General features: G+C 43.5%; 1 protein-coding gene across 2 annotated transcripts in view; it reads left to right on the plus strand.

Annotated features, from left to right (window-relative positions):
- The window catches only part of bsnb (bassoon (presynaptic cytomatrix protein) b), a 67,892-nt gene extending 48,366 nt beyond the window's left edge, over positions 1 to 19,526 (plus strand). Inside the window, exons 5-13 of one of the 2 annotated variants that reach the window (XM_029431046.1) lie at positions 898 to 7,239; positions 9,459 to 11,556; positions 11,938 to 12,962; positions 13,443 to 13,554; positions 13,646 to 13,792; positions 13,992 to 14,047; positions 14,286 to 14,400; positions 14,868 to 15,079; positions 16,201 to 19,526. In XM_029431046.1, the coding sequence (XP_029286906.1) occupies positions 898 to 7,239; positions 9,459 to 11,556; positions 11,938 to 12,962; positions 13,443 to 13,554; positions 13,646 to 13,792; positions 13,992 to 14,032 (9,765 nt within the window). In that variant the 3' untranslated portion in view covers positions 14,033 to 14,047; positions 14,286 to 14,400; positions 14,868 to 15,079; positions 16,201 to 19,526. The remainder of the gene's footprint in view (positions 1 to 897; positions 7,240 to 9,458; positions 11,557 to 11,937; positions 12,963 to 13,442; positions 13,555 to 13,645; positions 13,793 to 13,991; positions 14,048 to 14,285; positions 14,401 to 14,867; positions 15,080 to 16,200) is intronic. The other variant, XM_029431047.1, reaches the window with a different exon arrangement.
- The last annotated feature ends 181 nt before the right edge of the window (positions 19,527 to 19,707 follow it).

Here is a 19,707-nt window from a genome sequence, read left to right on the forward strand (position 1 = left end):
ATCATCATCATCATCATCATCATCATCATCATCATCATCATCATCAATGTCTCAGTGGCCATTTGTCATCTTCAGGCTGTTCACTCATTCCTCCGCCTGGTTCCGTACACTTATTATTTATTTGTATCAAATGCAAGCTTTTTGTTTACTGTGACACTTTGTGATGATGTTTTAAGCATTCTAAGCATGTTCGTTATTCTTCAACGGCTCGAAGAATGAAACGGAGAATGTGTCAAAGATCGCAATCAAGCATGTAACCAAATGACATTTGTCTGTAGATGTTTGTATGTTTAACTGTCTGTTATATTCACTCTGTGTGTCAGTGTATTAATCCATCTGTGTGTACATAACTTTGAAAGGAAAACTCAACCCAAATCAATATAATATGATCAATAACTTTAATTTACTACAAAATAAGATAATATTATATTCACAAACAAGAACAAAATAAAAGCTCTTATCAGGATTTAGTGCTTTTTTATATTAAAAAATTGTTGAGATGAACTTAGTCTTTTTTTTCAGTATAAGGATAAATGTTACTTGGTGGTAACTGTATACAAGTTCAAATTAGCTTGACTTCTTAAACCAAAATGAAATGGTAAATATTTGGGTTGATTTTAACCTTAATTTTTTTACTATATCTGGTTGTTTGATTACGGTTGTGTTCCTTTCCAATGTAATTATTCTCTAATATCTAAGTATTTGAGACTATTTAAATTGTATAACTTCCAGTGCTTTTATTTTACTCCCTATAACCTAAAAATGTACCTGAAAATGTCAATTCTGATGAGTTTGATGAATTAGTGGGATATAAGGTGTGCACTGAGGCTTGTAAAAGACCATGCCATGAGTTAAGGGAAATTAAAAAAAATTCTCCTTCTCTTTCTCTTTCTTCAGGATTACAACAAATCAAGTACACAAAGTCTAAGTGACACTGGATACTCCTCAGATGGGATCTCCAGCTCTCATGGGGAGATTACAGGACATATCCAGGAAGAAGGGATCAAGCTCAGTGGTGCTTCCATCCCCTCAGAAATGAAAAAGCTAGAGAGCTCCATGAAGCCTCTACTAGAGTCAAAGACAGCGTCAGACCTGAAGCACAGGCCACATTCACTGTCTGTAGGACAGGGCCGGGACTACAATCCTGATGATGATGCAGCAAGAGATGAATCAGAGGATGACCTCAGTTGTAAGCTGCGACATGATTACGTGGAAGACAGTAGTGAAAGTGGTCTCTCACCATTGCCAATAAGACAGAAGAAGTCACATAAAGAATTAACAGATGAGGAATTTATGAGGAGGCAAATTATGGAGATGAGTGCGGATGAAGAGGAGATGGAAGAACATGGAAACCAGAAGCCTAAAAGGGGACATAAAACCAGTGGGGATTCAAGCAAAGAGAGACGACGACTCTCTCAACATTCTAATAGTTTTGAGGATGACACCAAGGTATCAGAGGCAAATGAAGAGGAAGATGTTGTAATGGCAGGAGGCCTTCGACGTTTTAAGACCATTGAGCTGAATAACACGAACAGCTACAACCGAGACATGGAGCTCAGTACTGAGCATGACCTACGAGAACCAGAGCTAGAGATGGAGAGTCTGACTGGTTCTCCTGAGGAGCGGTCTAAGGGAGAATATTCATCCACCCTACCTGCCACAACTCCCAGTTACACCTCTGGAACATCCCCCACATCTGTGTCGTCCATGGAGGATGACAGTGACAGCAGCCCTAGTCGTAGGGCAAGACTAGAGGAGGCAAAGCAGCAGAGGAAGGCTCGACATCGGTCACATGGGCCACTGCTTCCCACTATCGAGGACTCATCTGAGGAGGATGAGCTCAGAGAGGAGGAAGAACTACTTAGAGAACAGGAGCAGATGAGAGATCTAGAGCAACAGAGGATCCGAAGTACTGCTCGAAAAACAAAGAGAGATAAAGAGGAGCTACGGGCACAGAGACGCAGGGAAAGATCCAAAACACCCCCCAGTAATCTCTCTCCTATTGAGGATGCATCACCAACAGAAGAGCTGAGGCAGGCCGCAGAGATGGAGGAGCTTCACAGATCATCATGTTCTGAATACTCACCATCTATGGACTCTGAGGCAGAGGGGTTTGAGATGATTGGTGGAAAGCTTTACAAATCAGGAAATGAATATAACCTTCCAACCTTCACATCACTCTACTCCCCTACAGAGAAGACATCAGCAACGTCACCATCTGATAAAACACTAAAAAGTGCAGAGGAGGTCTATGAGGAGATGATGAAGAAAGCACAGCTCATGCAGAGGCAAGGAAATACAGTTAATCAGCAGAAAGGTGTCCCTCAGCCTGACAGTAAACATCATCTTGATGCAGGAACTGTCCTAACCCCCGGCTCAAGCCCAACGCAGGTTTCTGCACCTATGTCCTTTTCCACAACAGGGAGTGATCCACGAATTCCAGGAATTCATGCAGCACAGCATCTATCAAAAGAAACACAAAATAGGATGATGACACAGAGTGCCAAAATTGAAGGTGTTGTTGGAGTTGCCACAACCAAAGCCCAAGTCAGTCAGACTGCTACAACTCGACAGGCTGGTAGCACAGTGTCTGCTAGCAACAGAGCAGGCTCCCAGAGGCCAACACAGGCATCACCTGACCCTGGAGCATCCTCCCTAACCTCCAAAGTCTTCTCGCTTTTCAAAGGTTCCAGCCCCCCAGTCTCCCCCAACGCTTCTCCAGCACAAAGCCCAACACATACGCCATCTGTGAGACCCACTGGTAGTAGTGGCAGGCAGCTGCCATCTTTGCCGGGTGGTCCGGCTGCAGGATCCCATGGAGCTCAGGCACCTCAAAGGGCAGTTTCATCCCGTCTTGCACGACAACAGTCCTCTCAAGATTCACCAGTGATGGTGATAACACTAGGCTCTGATACAACTAGTCCTGCCAAGCCAATTACTGTAAATTCTTCCACCTCCCCTTTGTCATCGCCAACACAGATCAGTTGTAAAACCTTGTATAGCTCCCATCCCAATTCGACAAGTTCCCCAACATCACCACAAATACATCCATCACAAAGGTCCACTAAACATTCTTCACAAATTGCTCAAAATGTTGAGAAAGTAAATGTTGGTATGAGCACTGTAACTGCATATAGTCATGGGTCTATGGAAAACATATCTCTATGTAAAATCTCAAACATTCCAGGCTCTTCAATAGTTGTGAGTCAGAGTCAAACACATCTAAACACTAATGTGGTGGATCTAAGAGCCCCAATGAGGCCAGCCCCAATTATAATGACAGATAAGGGGATGGACCTAACATCCCTTGCCTCTGATACAAGGAGATACTCTTTAGGAGCAGAACAGCCATCTGGTCGACATACAGCGGTGCAACCTCTTATTATGAACCTGAATGCACAAGAGCAACCCCACATATCTGTATCAACACCAACCACAGTTAGCGTCACAGTTGCAGGTTCTATGTTCAAGTCCCAACCAAAGCAACAAGTTGTGTATGGAGATCCTTTGCAAAACCGTGTGGATTTGGGGCAGGGTGTTGGATCAGCTGTGTGTTTAACCCAGAGCAAGCAACCAATTACTGACCCATCTATTCCCAAAATTGATGCCTGCCTGGAAAATCTGGGTATACAACAACAACAACTGCAGTTACAGCAGCAGAAGCTCCTGCAGCAGCAACAGCTTCTTGAGCAGCAGCTCCAGCAGCACCATCAGCAATCCTCTTTTGCTCGTTACAATTTAGCTAATCAGGTCCAGCCCCTACTGATGAAAAAAGACCTTGTCGTGAGCCAGACAAGCAGTGCCCAGCCTGCAGTGACTGCTAGTGCCATTCCTAGAGTATCCCCCCTGGCTCCACAGTCAGTATCTGGGGCTCTTGCTTCTAATGCTTCCCATGAAGTCTATAGTGGAGATGCCTTAGAGCTAAAAAACAAGCCAACAGTAATGAACTTGTCCACAGGTAAGCCCCATGTTATGATGGTGCAACTTGATGAAAGCAACACATCACAGGGGGGCACAGTGACTCAACTGGTAAAGCGAGAGGAACCTCCTCCCCCTCCTCAGGTTTTGGATCTCACTGGACAGATCAAACCAGAAAACCAGGTGGCTTGTTGTGATGTTGTTTACAAATTGCCCTTTGCTGGTTCCTGTTCAGGGTCATTCACTCAGAAGCCTACAGCAGTATCCTCAGATAATACCCCCACCACTGAAACCTCACAAGCTGCCCACCCTCCCTATCCACCACACTACACTCTCAGCCAACAACAACAACAACAACAACAACAACAGCAACAACAACAACACCAGCCTCATGCTACACAAGGAGTGTCAGAGGAACATAAGCCATATAAACCACCCATAATCCCCTCAGGAAGAATTCAGCCCTCCATGTCTGATACTAATCTGCCCTCCATGACTGATGGTGTTCACTATCAGAGTAATGTCCAGGGGGGCATGGCAGTAGATCTGAGCAGCATGAATCAGGCTTATGATGGTGGATACATTGGCATTGGAGCACAGTATGGATCTTACACGGACTTACGTCACCAAGGAGATTTGGCAGGTCCTTCATTACCCCTTCGTCGATATGGCTCCATGTCAAATATCAATTCTGACAATGCCTACACTTCACGTGAGCTAACAGGACAACAGGACTCCAATCTGGCTCAGTACAGTGCTACCACTGCCAGAGAGATCAGTCGCATGTGTGCCGCTCTTAACTCTGCTGACCAGTTTGGGAGCCGGTATGGAAATAACCCTGAACTGGTAGCATATGGGGCTGGAAGAGGTGGACCTTTAGCTAGGCTAAATCTCCAACAAAGCTTAGCATCTATAAGAGCAAACCTACTGTATGGCCCAGATGGAAGACCAACAGCAAGTGGCCAAACTTTAACAAACCTAATAAATGCTAGACAAGCAAGTATACGCGCCTTGTACCCTGCTGCTATGAGAGGAGGTGATGGCATGATATATTCCACCATTAACACTCCCATAGCCTCCACCTTGCCAATTACCACCCAGCCTTCCTCTGTCCTGCGTCCAATGCCTAGAGGAATTTACAGACCATACCCGACAGGTGTAACTGCTGTACCACTGGCTAGCCTTACCAGGTTGCCTCAAGTGTCTCCCCGAATGCCTCTGTCTACACAGGGACTGTATTCCTACCCTCCTCCAAATCAGTATCCTACTTCAGCTACACCATCAGGAAGTGTGCCTGATGCAAGCAACTCACACCAGGAAACTCCTGTGTACCTTGGAAAGCCTTTAACAACAGTTGCTGCACAAATGGCCGCAACCATTCCACTCACCCAACCTGCAGCACATTTAGGAGGACAACATGTACCATCTGGTATGCAAACTACGGCAGATCAACAGATCGATCGCACTCACCTTACCTCACAGAGTGTTACGTCCCTCTCTCAAGCCCAAGGCCAACCTCCAACTGACCAGCCAGTGCAGGCTCAAATGCAGTTACACCAGTTACCTACTCAAACTGAACCTTTATCTTTAACTCAAACTCAACCTCAAGTACAACCCATCATTCAACCTCAACCACTGCCACAGGTTCAAACAGAGACACCCCACGGTACTGCCCTAGCACCGAGTTCCAAACTGTCTCCTCCCATGGATGCCCAGATATGTAAGGAAGATGAGAGATTGAGCCAGCAACAAGAGCATGTGCTTCAGCTAGAACGAGAGCGTGTTGAACTGGAGAAATTACGGCAGCTGCGCCTACACGAGGAGCTTGAAAGAGATCGCATGGAGCTTCAGCGACACAGAGAAAAAGAACAACAAATTGTTCAGCGTGAGATTCACGAGCTGCAGACAATCAAACAGCAAGTACTTCACCAACAGCAGGCAGAGCGGGAAACACAGCTCATTATGCAAAGAGAACAACTTTCCCAGCAGAGAATGCAGCTAGAACAAATTCAGTCTCTACAGCACCAGCTCCAGCAGCAGTTGGAGGAGCAGAAAAGGCAAAAGACGGTAGCAGTGGAAGCAGCAGCAGCTGTTGCAGCAGCAGAGGCAGCTGCTGCATCAGCGGTGGCTGCCGCCGCAGCGACATCTACCCAGGGTGCTATACAAGGGGTAGTTGTAGGTGGAGGACCCCCGCAAGGGTTTATTATTTGTGACCAGAGTGGTAGAGTTATTCAACAAGATGCACAGAGTCTTCAATTTTGGCAGGATGGACAAGTGGTCCAAGCCGTGGTGGCTGCTCGACCTATTCATAGTTCTGCCTCTGAAATGTCTTTAAGAATCAGTGACAAACAGGCTGATTCCAAAATTATGAAAAAGCAGAATTCCATGCCTCGGCTGAGGGATGGCTCAGAGGAAGACTCTGCGAAGAGGATTACAGACAGCTGTGTGCAAACAGATGATGAAGATGGAGAGGACAGATTCATGAACAGACGTAGGAGAACAAGGCGTATTGCGGACTGCAGTGTGCAGACTGATGAGGAGGACCAGGGAGAATGGGATCAGCAGCCAGTAAGGCGCAGACGATCACGTGTATCCAAGCACTCTGAGTCCAGTGGTGAGGCTAAATCAGAAGCGTCATCTAAAGTGGCTTCTGCAAGTATAGCTAGTCAGACCACAAATGATTCGTCATGCCAAACAGAGCCTGACCAACTAAGCAGGATTTCACCTGCAATCCACATTACCATGGCAGAGACCTCAAAGGTTGACCTATTACATTACATAGCAGCACCTGAAAGAACCCACAAAGGAGAGAGTCTGGCTTGCCAGACAGAACCAGAGTCTCAGTCTCAGGGTGTGGTTGCCCCTCAGCTGAGTGTCCCTACAACTATTAGTCCGTACTCCACAAGTTTGCATATAGTAGGTGCAAACACATCTGACCCAGCCTCTCCTAGACTCCAAGGAGTTGCTAAGTTTGAGAGGAGGAAACCAGACCCCCTGGAAATTGGATATCAACAAAATGAGTCTCCATCTCGCCAGCCCCCCAAATCTCCTCAGGTGCTATACTCCCCTGTATCTCCATTGTCGCCTCATCGCATGCTGGAGACGACATTTGCCTCCCAGGAGAAACTTAACAAGGCCCATGTTACACCCCAGCAGAAGGCCTTTTCTGCTGAATCACCCCAACGTCACCAGACCCTTCCAAGACCCATAAAAAGTGTGCAACGTTCCATGTCGGATCCCAAGCCTCTCAGCCCCACATCAGAGGACCCTGCCAAGAACAGGTTCTCCCCATATCATCAGCAAGCTGTGTCCAACAGTCAGGTATGAAACCATCACTTTTGCTTTGGAAAGAATTACATTTATTAGTTATCTACATTTCTGAAGGCTTACCAAAATGATTATGAATAGCATATAAAAATATACATTTTAGGGGAATGAATGCAGAATAAATAACTATGTTTAGAAATGCAGCACACCCTCAAAATCTAGAGTAGTTTCTTTCAATAAAACTACACTGAACTGTGGATCAACACCTTAGGTCCCCCATGGAAATGTGAGTATTTTGATCAAATACAACATATGTTTTTGCTGCTGATTTACAATGTGTACTGATGTCAAGTTTACCATATGTTTTTATTCACGTGGGATAATATGTTGCGTTTTTGTACGAAGATAATGCATTCTTTAAAAAAATTAATACATTCAGAGTATTAGAGGTCACACTGACATTATGCAGGATGTCATAATTATTTTTATTATATTTTGCACTCAAACTAATGTTTCATTATCAGAGCATACCAGTGTTAAACCCCATAAAAATACATTTGAGCCAATTAGCATATAGAGAAACATTAAATTGAAACAGAAGCCTGTCAATTAAGGTAGTAGTTGTCAATTAATTATCTAAGATAAAAATATTTTTAAATGAATGCATGTGTATGCAGAATATGCTGTGTGTGGACATAGATGATCACACAGGATCTGGCATCAAGAAGGTGACAGAATGTTCTCATGAGAGCAGCTGGCCGTGCCAGAAAATCTTTTCCCATCATCCTTTTCTGTTGTATCTCCTCCCTTATCTTCCCTCTCTCTACTCTTTTAGTGTATCCCCCCCCCTCTCTTTCTCTCTCTCTCTCTCTCTCTCTCTCTCTCTCTCTCTCTCTCTCTCTCTGTCTCTCGCCTTCTGTCTCTCCCCCTTTCTCTCTCTCACCTTCTATCTCTCTCTCTCTCTCTCTCTCTCTCTCTCTCTCTCTCTCTCTCTCTCTCTCTCTCTCTCTCTCTCTCTCTCTCTCTCTCTCTTTCTCTCTCTCACTCTCTTTCTGTCATGTCTTCTATATCTGGCAAACCCTTAAGAGTTGCCAGGGGGACATACAATGTGAAAGAATTCTGGTGGTGCTTTGCTGCTTTGCTGCTTTGCTGTCTTCCTGATTGTTAGCAGCTGGTCAAAGTAAATTAACATTGCTCTGTACTTAGACCAAAATTAGTCTGAGAAGCAAACATAGAAATCAGATTTTATTTTTACTTCTAATCTTTAGTGTTAGTGTTTTATACACGGTTTTCTTGTGGATACTTAAAAAATCACCATGGATCTACCCAACACAACTATTTTGTAAGTATTAGACTAGCACATATGTCTTTTTAAGTTGTGCTTTATTTGTAGTTTATTTGTTTGACTGTGCTTACATGCATGCCATACATACATTTTTAGAGTAATGTAAAAAAAGGCCAGATGCTGTTGTTATTTGATCAAAGAAGTAGAAGGAGTAGAAATGAACATATCTCTGAAAATTCATTTGAATGAAATCAAACAAATCAAAACACAATTGCTTTTACTTTGCAATTACTTTAATGTCTCCTGTAGATTTGGATTATTATTACAAATATTACATATTTTACCATTTCAAGATGTTCACTAAAATACTCCAACCTGCATTTATTTGTTTAGTATTTTATTTATGAATTATTCTGATATTCATGACATCCTACATTAAGCAAATGCTTATTAAAAAAAGTACAAATGCTGCTTTGTCAAATAATCGGTAGATTGGTAGAGACATATTTGATATTTAATTCATTGCAGTAACAATGTTATAAATGTTACTTGCTTGGTATACCAAGTAACATGGTTAAATTGTACCCCTGAATAGAGCCACTTCCCAATATTATTATGTTATATAGGAGTTTTGTGTTGACTACACTGACAGCCACTACTAAACATTTTACTTACAATTGTCAATCAGGCATTACATGACAAACATAACTTCGTGTCTTTGGCTTCATTGAAGCAACATTTTAATCAAGATAATGAAATCAAATTATGTAAATTTAACTACAGGCAGAGCTAACGCCCCTGTAGTAAATGGGTTAATTAACCAAGTAGTCTGACAACATATCAGGCTGGATAGCTCTTCACTTAGGTCGAGGGAAGAAGAAATGTGCAGACCCTCTCTGAGTACCCAATGTACAGTAATGAGTCTAATTTACATAAACACATTCTGTTTATAGCTCAGTGTTTGCTGATGTGTCTCTGCATCTCCAAGCAGATGGCCTCCCTGCAGCAGCAGCAGAACTCTCTGATGAGGAAAATAAAGAGGACTCTCCCCAGCCCCCCTCCAGAGGAGACTCCGCTCCCCATTGTTACTCCGGCACAAATGTACAGCTCTCCTGGCATGCCCCAGAGGGTCCTACCCAGACCTGCCCAGGGAGTCACCAAGGCCGGCCTGCTGAGTGAACTGAAAGCTGTGGAACAGGAGTCATCGAAGCTCCGTAAGCAGCAGGCTGAACTAGAGGAAGAAGAGAAAGAGATTGATGCAAAGCTACGATACTTGGAGCTAGGCATCACCCAGCGTAAGGAGACCATGGTGAAGGACAGAGAGAGAAGAGATCTGGCTTACTTGAGATGTATGGGTGATGCTCGGGACTATATGTCGGACAGTGAGCTCAATAACCTCAGGATGGTAGCTGCAACAGGACCCTTTGATGGCAATGGTCTGCTGACAAGGCCCAGTACGGCACCATTGAGCCAATTTACTAATGACCTCAATGCAACCTCCCAGTATCCCTCAACCTCATCCTATATGTCTTATCCATACCCTCAAAATCAACCATCAACACAGCAGCCAAGTGCTGCTTACCAACAGATAGGTTTCCAACCTCCTCAGTACCCTTCATCCTCTGCACCTCAGCCAGGAACATTCCAGCCCCATCCCCCACCAGGCCCAGGCTACCAGAACCAGGGAACCTACTCCAATCGCATGTATGCTCAGTCCTCCTACCAGACAGACCTTGGCATGCAGCAGCATGGCCACCAGGGCTTCCACCCACCGGGTCAGCCTATGCCAAGCCAGAGCCTTCCTTACCCCACCCATAGCTCCTACCAACCTGTTCTCTCCTACCAGCCTCAGGCAGAGATCCTTACAGTCCATCAAAGACCTCGGCAAACCTCTTTGGCTGACCTTGAGCAAAAACTCCCCACCAACTATGAAGTCATCAGTAACCCAGCAGTGTCAGTGGCCACATCAGCTCCAGATACCAACTTTGGCTCTGTCTACAGCAATGCGTATGGACAGTACCGCCCCCCGGAGCCTGGCCTGACTCACTCTGTGGACAGCCCCACCTCTGCTTATGCTTCAGATGGACTCTACACCTCTAACCTGGAGCAGAATATTCCCAGGAACTACGTTATGATTGATGACATCAGTGAGTTGACGAAAGACAACACTAGCCAACCTACTGATGCTCTAGGCCATCCTGTGGGAGGGCGGTATCGCAGTGAGAATGGTCCTGCACGTGGGAGTGCCTACGGTAGACCTGAAGATGAGCCTGTGGATGCTTATGACAGGCCTACAGGAACAACAGGGTACCAGAGTACAGTAGACAGTCGCACCAGTACCACAGTAAGTGGAGGCTCTTCCTATTACTATGATGATTATAAACACCCATCACGAAGCGGCTCCAGTTGCCACAAACTCGCACCCAAGAATCTAGCCCCTGCAGTAGTCTCCTCTAAACGTAGTAAGCACAGGAAGCAGGGAATGGAGCAGAAGATTTCTAAATTCTCCCCTATTGAGGAAGCACGGGATGTGGAGTCTGACCTTGCCTCTTACACAATGACAACATCAACAGGAGGCAGCTGTACAGTTGTGTCCAGATCCAAGAAGCCTCAGGATGATGTCACCTACGGGATGAAGAAGAATGCATATGACCAGCAGAAATATTATGGCACCAGTCGTGAGGGTCTTGAAGAGGATGACCGCATGTACAGCTCTGGTAGGTCCAGGTCTACTGGATATGGTATGGACAAGATTTCCTCCAGAGATGCTACAGGCCACAGAAGTAAATCCTACGAGAGAGATGCCATGGAGCGGTCTCAGAGAACCAGCCGAAGTGGAAGGCCGCCCATGCGCAGTCAGAATTCAGAAGAGGAGAGTCCACTCAGTCCTGTTGGGAAGCCTGTAGGCATAGAAAGAAGCTCTGGCATACCAGATGCCCATGATGTGAGAAACCAGTATGGCTCCAGCCATTCGTTGCCAGATGTGCAGGACCATCATAAGAAGGACCTGCCCAGGAGTCATGTCTATAAACCAGATGACCCTTACCTCGTAGATGACATGCACTGTGCTGTTTCTGACAGTGAAGGTAACTGGTGCTGAATAATTTGTGCTGCCTGACATTCCGTCCTCCCACTTTTAAAGTGTGCTGGAAAGGGACTGCATGCCAAGCGTGGAATTATGAGAAGAGCGACTTTACTTTGTTTGTCTTGTCTTTTTTTATGGAATGTTCCCTGTAATAATTAAGCCAAAAATGCCTGTTTTTTATATTTGTGATGCATGAATCATTTTTAAGTGTGAGATGTTGTCTGTTTTTTACTTGTTGTTTTTTTCCGTTGGATTCCTCAAAAATATTTGCATGGCTCTGGGACATGGAGCATGTTTTCCAAATTATTTTGCATGGCTTCAATCTGCATGCCTCACACCACTTAAAACAATTGACTGATAATTTTTGTTTTGGTTTTAAAAGCCTATCATTTGGGCCAAGAGGAGACTGATTGGTTTGAGAAGCCACGAGAGGCCCGTTCTGATCGATCAAGACATCATGGAGGTGGAGGTCACTCATCTACAGGCAGGCGTACTAAACATACCTACCATGATTATGATGAACCTCCAGAGGAATATTGTCCCCAGGATGAGTACAACCAACAACGTCACTCCTCCTCCACAACCTCAAGGGATCACCGTCAACACGGCGGCAGCTCTGGCAGACACAACTCTTCTCGCCACACCTCAGAGGATCCTAGGTCGTCCCGTTCTTCCAGGACACACCCCAAAGACCCATCTGTCCGCTCTGATGGCAGAGGCTCCTCGTCCGCACAAAGAAGGAGTGGTCCAGACTCACGTTCGGCCCAGGGAAGCCCCCGGAACTCAGGTGACTTCTCTCGAGACCCAGCCTCTGGTCATCACCATGGCACTGGGGGACGGAGCCAGAGACCCCAAGGAGATCGCACAACCTCCAGAAGGCAAGAGCCCTCTGTGGCAGGGCCTAAACCACAGCAGCAGCAGCAGCAGCAGCCACAACAGCAGCCGCAGCAGCAGCCGCAGCAGCAGCAGCAGCAGCAGCACCAGCCGCAGCAGCAACCGCAGCAGCAGCACCAGCCGCAGCAGCAGCACCAGCCGCAGCACCAGCCGCAGCAGCAGCAGCAGCAGCAGCAGCACCAGCCGCAGCAGCAGCACCAGCAGCAGCAGCAGCACCAGCAGCAGCCTTCTCAGGGCCATGCTGGGCAGCAGCGACCAGGTGGTCAAGGTCACTCTGGGAGACATCCAGGCTCTGAACCACTCGATGGTAGCCAGCAGGCCCAGCAGCAGCAGAGTGCACAGCAGCAGCAGCAGCAACCCCTGCAGCACAGCCAGACCCCTCAGAGCAGCCAGCCTACAACAACCATTGCAGGAGCAGGACCGGCACAGCAGCAGCCCAAACCCAGCCAAGCCCCACCACAGGGACGACAGCCAGGAGTAGGGGCTGCAGCAGGGCAGCCGGCTACCACAGCGGTGAGTAGACCTAAGCCTGGTTTTACTTTGCATACGTACATTAGGTGTTTCTACTTAATGTTTTTAAGGATGTGCTACTTGAAAATCCTTTATTGTGTGGTATTTTCTTCTACCCGTAAATGCCCTTTTAGTCGTGTCCTATTAAATCTTCAAAAAAACACTTTTAAATGTACATGTCAAAGAAACAACGATTGTTTGTTTGATGTTTTTGTGTGAGAACAATCTGACTCACTCAGAAAAGACACTTCTAGTGGATAGTGGATAGAGCATTATATAAACTATAGACAGACAGAAGTGGGGAAGGAAATTACACTGAAATTCACTGAGATAAAAACAAAAGCATAGCACATGAAGTTTTTTGATTAACCAGATGAGATTATATTTCCATTGGGATTGCATTTAAAATGTAGTACAGACTAATATATAATAGCAATTTAAACTTTGCCCATAACTCCACATTTGTGTCTGATCTGTTCACAGCCAAAAATGGATGCTACACCTGCAGCAGCAGCCACAGGAATGAAACCTACAACTGGAGCCCCAACAGCACCTCAGCCTACCAAAATAGCTACACCCCCTCTTACAGGCATTGGTAAATCTCAGTTCCACCATAACCATAAACCTCACAATGACCACAGGCAAATGACGACATATGTGATGATTATGTTGTTTTTTGTTTGCAGGCTCCAAGGCCACTCCTGTTGGGATTGGTAGCAAACCCGTAGTTATTGGCAACGCTGCAGCAGGACAGGCACCTGCTGAAGGGGACAATGTTCTCACTAAAATCCTGCAAGGAGGGGCAGCAGAGCAGGCTGGAAAACTGGGAGATGGTAGTCATGAATACATAAACATTAAAGACACTGAAATCTTATCTTTGGGTCATGTTGAATCCACTGTCTTTTAGCTTTTGTTTTAAATAAGTCTATTAGTACAGTACAAATATGATACTGGAATTCCTTGAATGGTATATCACTGTTTGGATCAGACTGTTTTTTCATACTTGTCTGTTTCTTTTTGTCATTCTCGCAGCTTTGTCTGGCTTTGGGAAGAAGTTCACTTCATTGTGGTGAACTAAAGAGAGGAGGGTAAGCGAATTTAAGTCTATTTGAAGTTACAGTCATCAGCTCAAAATGTTAGTTTTTCAAGCTTTTAATTTGGCATTATGGATCGATTTTAGGATGCGAGGCAAAATTGCGAGGCCTGTTTATTATCAGCAAATGTATGAATTGCTTCCTCGTAGTAAATTATGAATGTTTGGGAAATGATAATGTATATGCTTATTGCTTCTCTTGTTTATTTTGAATCAACTGTGTTTTTTTTCAGGTTATGCAGAGTTGAAATGAGATCGATTGGTAGCTTTGTACTTGAAAAACCTATGAAACTGCATTAAATACATTTCACATTACAGAGGAAATAGAGGAAGAGACATCCTACATCAGTGAGTATCTCATTAACTCTTCTTTATCCTTGAAAAACTGTAAATGCTTTGGATTTATGTCTTTATAATAAATATTGTGTTACATGCTCCACGAAGCAAGTGTCATTGTGGGAAACTATTCAAAGATGTGATAATGTGTTATTTACTTTTGTGACACTTGCATTGTGTAAAACAAAAGCAGTAATGCAGGAACTTGGTAAACTGTTGATCAATGGTGATATTTTCCATTTACATCAGTAGTTTTAGTATCATTTAGTACACCAAGACTCCAAACTGTGAAAACAAAGAATACTGTCACACCTTGATTAATTGATTAAGTGTTTCATCAGATGGATATTTACATAGATTAGCATAGTGTGTATCTGCATAATGAGAAGACTCAAGCAAAGTGATGACTGATTAAATTCTGTAAGTGTATATTCTGACATATCCGCTGTACCTTTCCCTTACCCAATATTACCGAACAGAGCTGGAATCAAAGGATGCCTTGTCAGCACTGAATTCCCCAGACATGGGCACACGATTGAAGCAAATTAAATAAGGGTGATTGCTTCGTCAGCACGGTGTTTCAAGACATGAGCAGAGGGCTGAAGAGGCCTGAAAGTAAGTGGATGCCAGGACAGAACTACAGTCCCAGAATGATGATTGTGGAGACGTCTGATGCCTCATTGACCCAATCGTAAGGAACTAAAAAACATTCCCATACATCTGTGTGTGTAAGTGTGTGTGTGCTCATGAATATGCATTTTTGTTGCTGAATTATGTGCTGATTAAATTTAGTTTTGCCGTTGGTTTTGCTTTTGTTTGCTTCAGCGTTTTCTTTCATTGGTTCACCCCTGTGTCAGATTATTAAAGTAACAGTCCGCTTTAACTTTCTGCTGCAGAGGTTAGAGGCCAAAGCCAAGAACAGGGGTCAGCACTAGTACGGTTTACCTTCTGACTCCACACACGCCTAATAATCTGGGCCAAGCACACTGTGCTATAATTAGCCTGAGAAGGCTAACTGTGGCTTTACTTTAATGTCACACACGCAAAGACACAGAGGGACAAGAGAACATGTAGACATACAGAATATGACTCATGGTAAGCATCACTCATTACATGGTAGAATGAGCTAACGGACTAGTTCTGCTCCATTGAGCAGAATTATCAGAAGTGCAAATAAAGCAGATTTCACTTTATTTAGCACCTGTCAAAACATGCACTGTGACTTGCACAGGGTAGAGTTGTGGCTAATTTGAGTGAAGGTCTATCATATAGCTGTGATGCTTTCTATATGACATTTAGATTAATATCAGTGGTCCTCTCTGTGTCTGTGGCCAGTCTCAGGATTCAGTGGGGGAATGTGGAGATATACCCGACTCAGTGCTTCTTTGAGCAGCAGGCCAGCCTGCTCAGCCCTGTGGATTACTGCTGATACCAGCAGGGCTGTGATTGGCTGGAGTATCACAGGAAGTAATGGAGAGGAGGCTGGCAGGGCTTGTAACATAAACATTGCAGAAGGTGTTGGTCTATGTAAGTGTGCTGCGTAATGACCATTGAAAAACATGCAGATCATTTAAAACTATTATTATTATTATTATTATTATTATTTTATTATTATTATTATTATTATTATTGTTATTATTATTATTATTATTATTTTGAAATGAAATAGTTTGATCATTATTTTTTTTCCCCCTTATATAGGTTTAGTCTACATTGCAGCGTGAGTTGTGTGTGCATCTGGTCTGAAAAAGTTTATATTGTGCAATTAATCAATTTCTGCTAACATTCACATCTTCACTGTCTTTATTTCAGGAAGACAACAACGGTCAATAATGAGGATGTAGAGAAGCAGAGGATCGAGGGGGGAGGGGGACTCAAGTCCCCCTCTCTCCTCCTACAGAAATCCTCCTGGGATCTGTGTGACAGTAAAAGGCCTGCTACCTGAGGCACCTGGATATCATGAGAGAAATTCAGCAAGTTTAGCCGTGTGTGTCTCTTCTTCAAAAAGTTCAATAAAGGAAGTCTCACAGCGCCCTCTATTGGAATTTTAATCGAACACCACTCATGTCTGAGGAGTGCACATCTGGCAAGGATATTTGATTTTTGTATTGATGTCTTCACAGCCTTTTCATGCAAAACACAGTGAAAAAAAGAAGAAAACAGATTTTCATAGGTTTTCCTTGTATCAAAGATACCGATCTTAGCACACACCAATGACACCACACACCTGGAGTCGACAAGGTGTATCACGGCAATGACAACCAACCTGATGTCTCCACTACAATCCTTGAATGCTTGGTTTCTTTGATCTCTACAGTACATTCCAGTATAGGGAATTTGACCCTTTCTTTGAATGTGTTTTTATTTCTCCTCTTTTTGTTTCGATATCAACAGAATGCATTGCGTAAATGTGGACATGAGAATGCACGCACAAATATTTGAAAAACTGAAAAAAAGAAGCCCATATCAATACTTTTTCACCACCTATGAGATGCCAATAGTCATCAGCTGTAGGTTTTTAGGGAAGGAAGTACTACCAGTGTGCCCACAAGTGTGAGATTCACACAGATGAGAGGACCAAATGAAAGAGTGGCCACGGCTCTTAATTAGCCATCGCAAAGCCATCGTTATAGTCAGCCCCAAAGCGTTATGTCAGCACTGGGGCTGACTATAAAAAGGATAAAGCCCCGGAGGGGACTTTATCCTTTTTATTGATTTGTCTCATCTTTTAGTTTCTTTTAATTTTTGCCTGATATTCACTGAATGGAAGAGCCTTATTCAGTACATGTTTTTGCTTGTATGTACCTCATATATTTTAAAATGTCCATGTCATCATGCATTTCTTTTTACACAGCTGTATACTATTGTATGTACATAAAACAAATCAGAGATCTAATTATGTAAATTTGTCATTTGTGTATTTATGGAATCACTCTCCAGTGACTTGTTTTTTTTGTTTTTGTTCTGTGTTTTTCTTTGGTAAAACTTTATATTTTTCACTTTTTATTTAATTGAATCTGTTTTCTTGCATCAAATAATTTGCTTGTTGATTTTTAAAAGCAATAGCATGCAGAAAATGGTATATAGCACAATCGTGTAAATGTTGTTTAAAGTAGTGAAGGGAAATATCAAACACTTCTGTCGATAAATAGCCGTAATACAATTTGTCAAAGGGTTTACAACCACAGTACCATGTCCAGACGTGCATGTTATGTGCAGATGCATAAGAGCATGCAGACAGGTACAAACACACTCACACCAACTCTCTCTATCTCTTGCAAACACATATGCAGACACACATATTTACACATCACACACTTTGCACCCTAGTTACACTTCAGAGCCAAGGTTCATTGTGTTCTCCACCGAATAGACCTGCTAACCTCCTGCTGATTAATGAGGTTACCAATTCACCAACAATCTCCCTGACTAGCTGGGCCCACTGCCTCTATTTGTGCAAAGACACACACACACACACACACACACACATACACATAGTACACGCACGCGCACACACGCGCTTACATGCATAAAGATATTGGAGAGGATGAAAGCAATTATCAATTCAAATGTTCTATGCAATGACTCATTTTGAACTTGGAAGTGATTCTGCCTAAAACAGTTTATTATCATCACTGTATTCACAAGAAAACAACAAAAGTATGAACTAAAATAGTCAAAGAAAAGAAAGAAAAAAAAGGTCATGAAAATGTTTTTACTTAGCAACTTGTCTGTATGAATTTGAATATTGAATATTGAACTAGAATTGTTTTTATTTTCGTGGCATGTTTTGACCCCTCACTCCCCACACGGGGGACTCGTTGCCAAAGGGTAAACTGTGTAGACTGTCGGTTTTGAATGTCCACCATCATGTTGCTTTGAAGCATGGGTTTGCTTGGCTTTGTCTGGCTGTTTGTAAGCCCTCATTCAGTTTGTGTGCGTTTTGGCTGACCTGGGCTCCTCAGTGTTTGGCTTGCAGTGACTGTCTGTGCTGCTATAAACCTGTGATACAGATGGTCAGCACTTCTCATTAATACTTGTCAATGTACATATTGGGTGTCAGTATAACCTGTGGGGTGAATGGAATGCTTCTATCGGATATTTCATTGTTGATTAAATCACTCAGCAGCCAAGCCATTGGAAAGGTGCATGATTTAGATCTTATATTCTTGGAAGTTGTACCTGAATTAAAAAAAGGTAAGGCATGGTTTCACCAAGGTTTGCCTAACGAACCTTGACTTTCACAGGCCGATGTAGAGAATATTGATGAGTTAAATGTTCAGCCAGTCATTCAAAAATCAGGCCATGTCATTTTGAAAGCACAAGCCTGACTGGTAGCACTTGTTGCTCGATGAAACGCAGAAATATGGAGGTTGCGTAACAGTGCCTCCAACTGAACAGTGTAAGATCTATATCAAAGCAAGAGATGGAAATGCTATCTGGTCGATATGAGGTGCACGAGACAAAACAGCCTTCAGTGCAGCCGTCCGATTGACTGACACACATACTTACATTCTTACTGTAAATACAAATTCATTCTTCTGTACAGCTTTTGAGTTTTGAGTACGGCTGTCATGTGCATCCCCATGCCGTATTTGCTGCCAACTTTTGTGTATAAAAAGAATATTTATTACCACAATAATGAGGATGATGATGAAATTAACGAGGATGATGATTATTATTGCATAAGCATAGTGTATGTGGCTGACTTGTATTGACTGTTTACAACAGTGGAACAAAACTTGTATTCAGAAACATATTCAGTCTGTGTATAGTTTCTATACATATTGTGTTTGTAAAACAAGAAGAAAGACCCTCCTCAACAATTGCAGAGTAGAATGCCTTTCTCAGACTATCAGGAGGTCATTGATTTGATGGATACGATCTGCAAGGTGATGAGGGTAAAGGGAAGCAGTGAGGAAAAAATGAAACAAAAAATCTGGAAAATGTCATTCACTGTTGTAAGTGCAATGGGCAAAACGTCAGTCGTGTATCCATTGTGAAACCTTGTGTTCTATTCAGTGTATTCCTGTAAACAGATAGAGTAAATTTTGGTGCATCATGTCAAGTAATGTGATTAATGAAAATATTGACCCTGCAATTTCCAAACAGAGAGAAGAATAAAAAGAAAAGGAATATATTGTGGTTATTGTCTTCAGTATGTGTGTGTAGGGGTGTGTGTGTGTGTGTGTGTGTGTGTGTGTGTGTGTGTGTGTGTGTGTGTGTGTGTGTGTGTGTCACATTCCCTTTGCAGTGTTGATAGAGACACTTGGTAAGTTGTATAGTAGCTCTGCTGCAGTCAGAGGAGAGATCAAGAGT

Source organism: Cottoperca gobio, chromosome 5 (assembly GCF_900634415.1).
Source record: "Cottoperca gobio chromosome 5, fCotGob3.1, whole genome shotgun sequence".
In the NCBI taxonomy this organism is placed as follows: domain Eukaryota; kingdom Metazoa; phylum Chordata; class Actinopteri; order Perciformes; family Bovichtidae; genus Cottoperca; species Cottoperca gobio.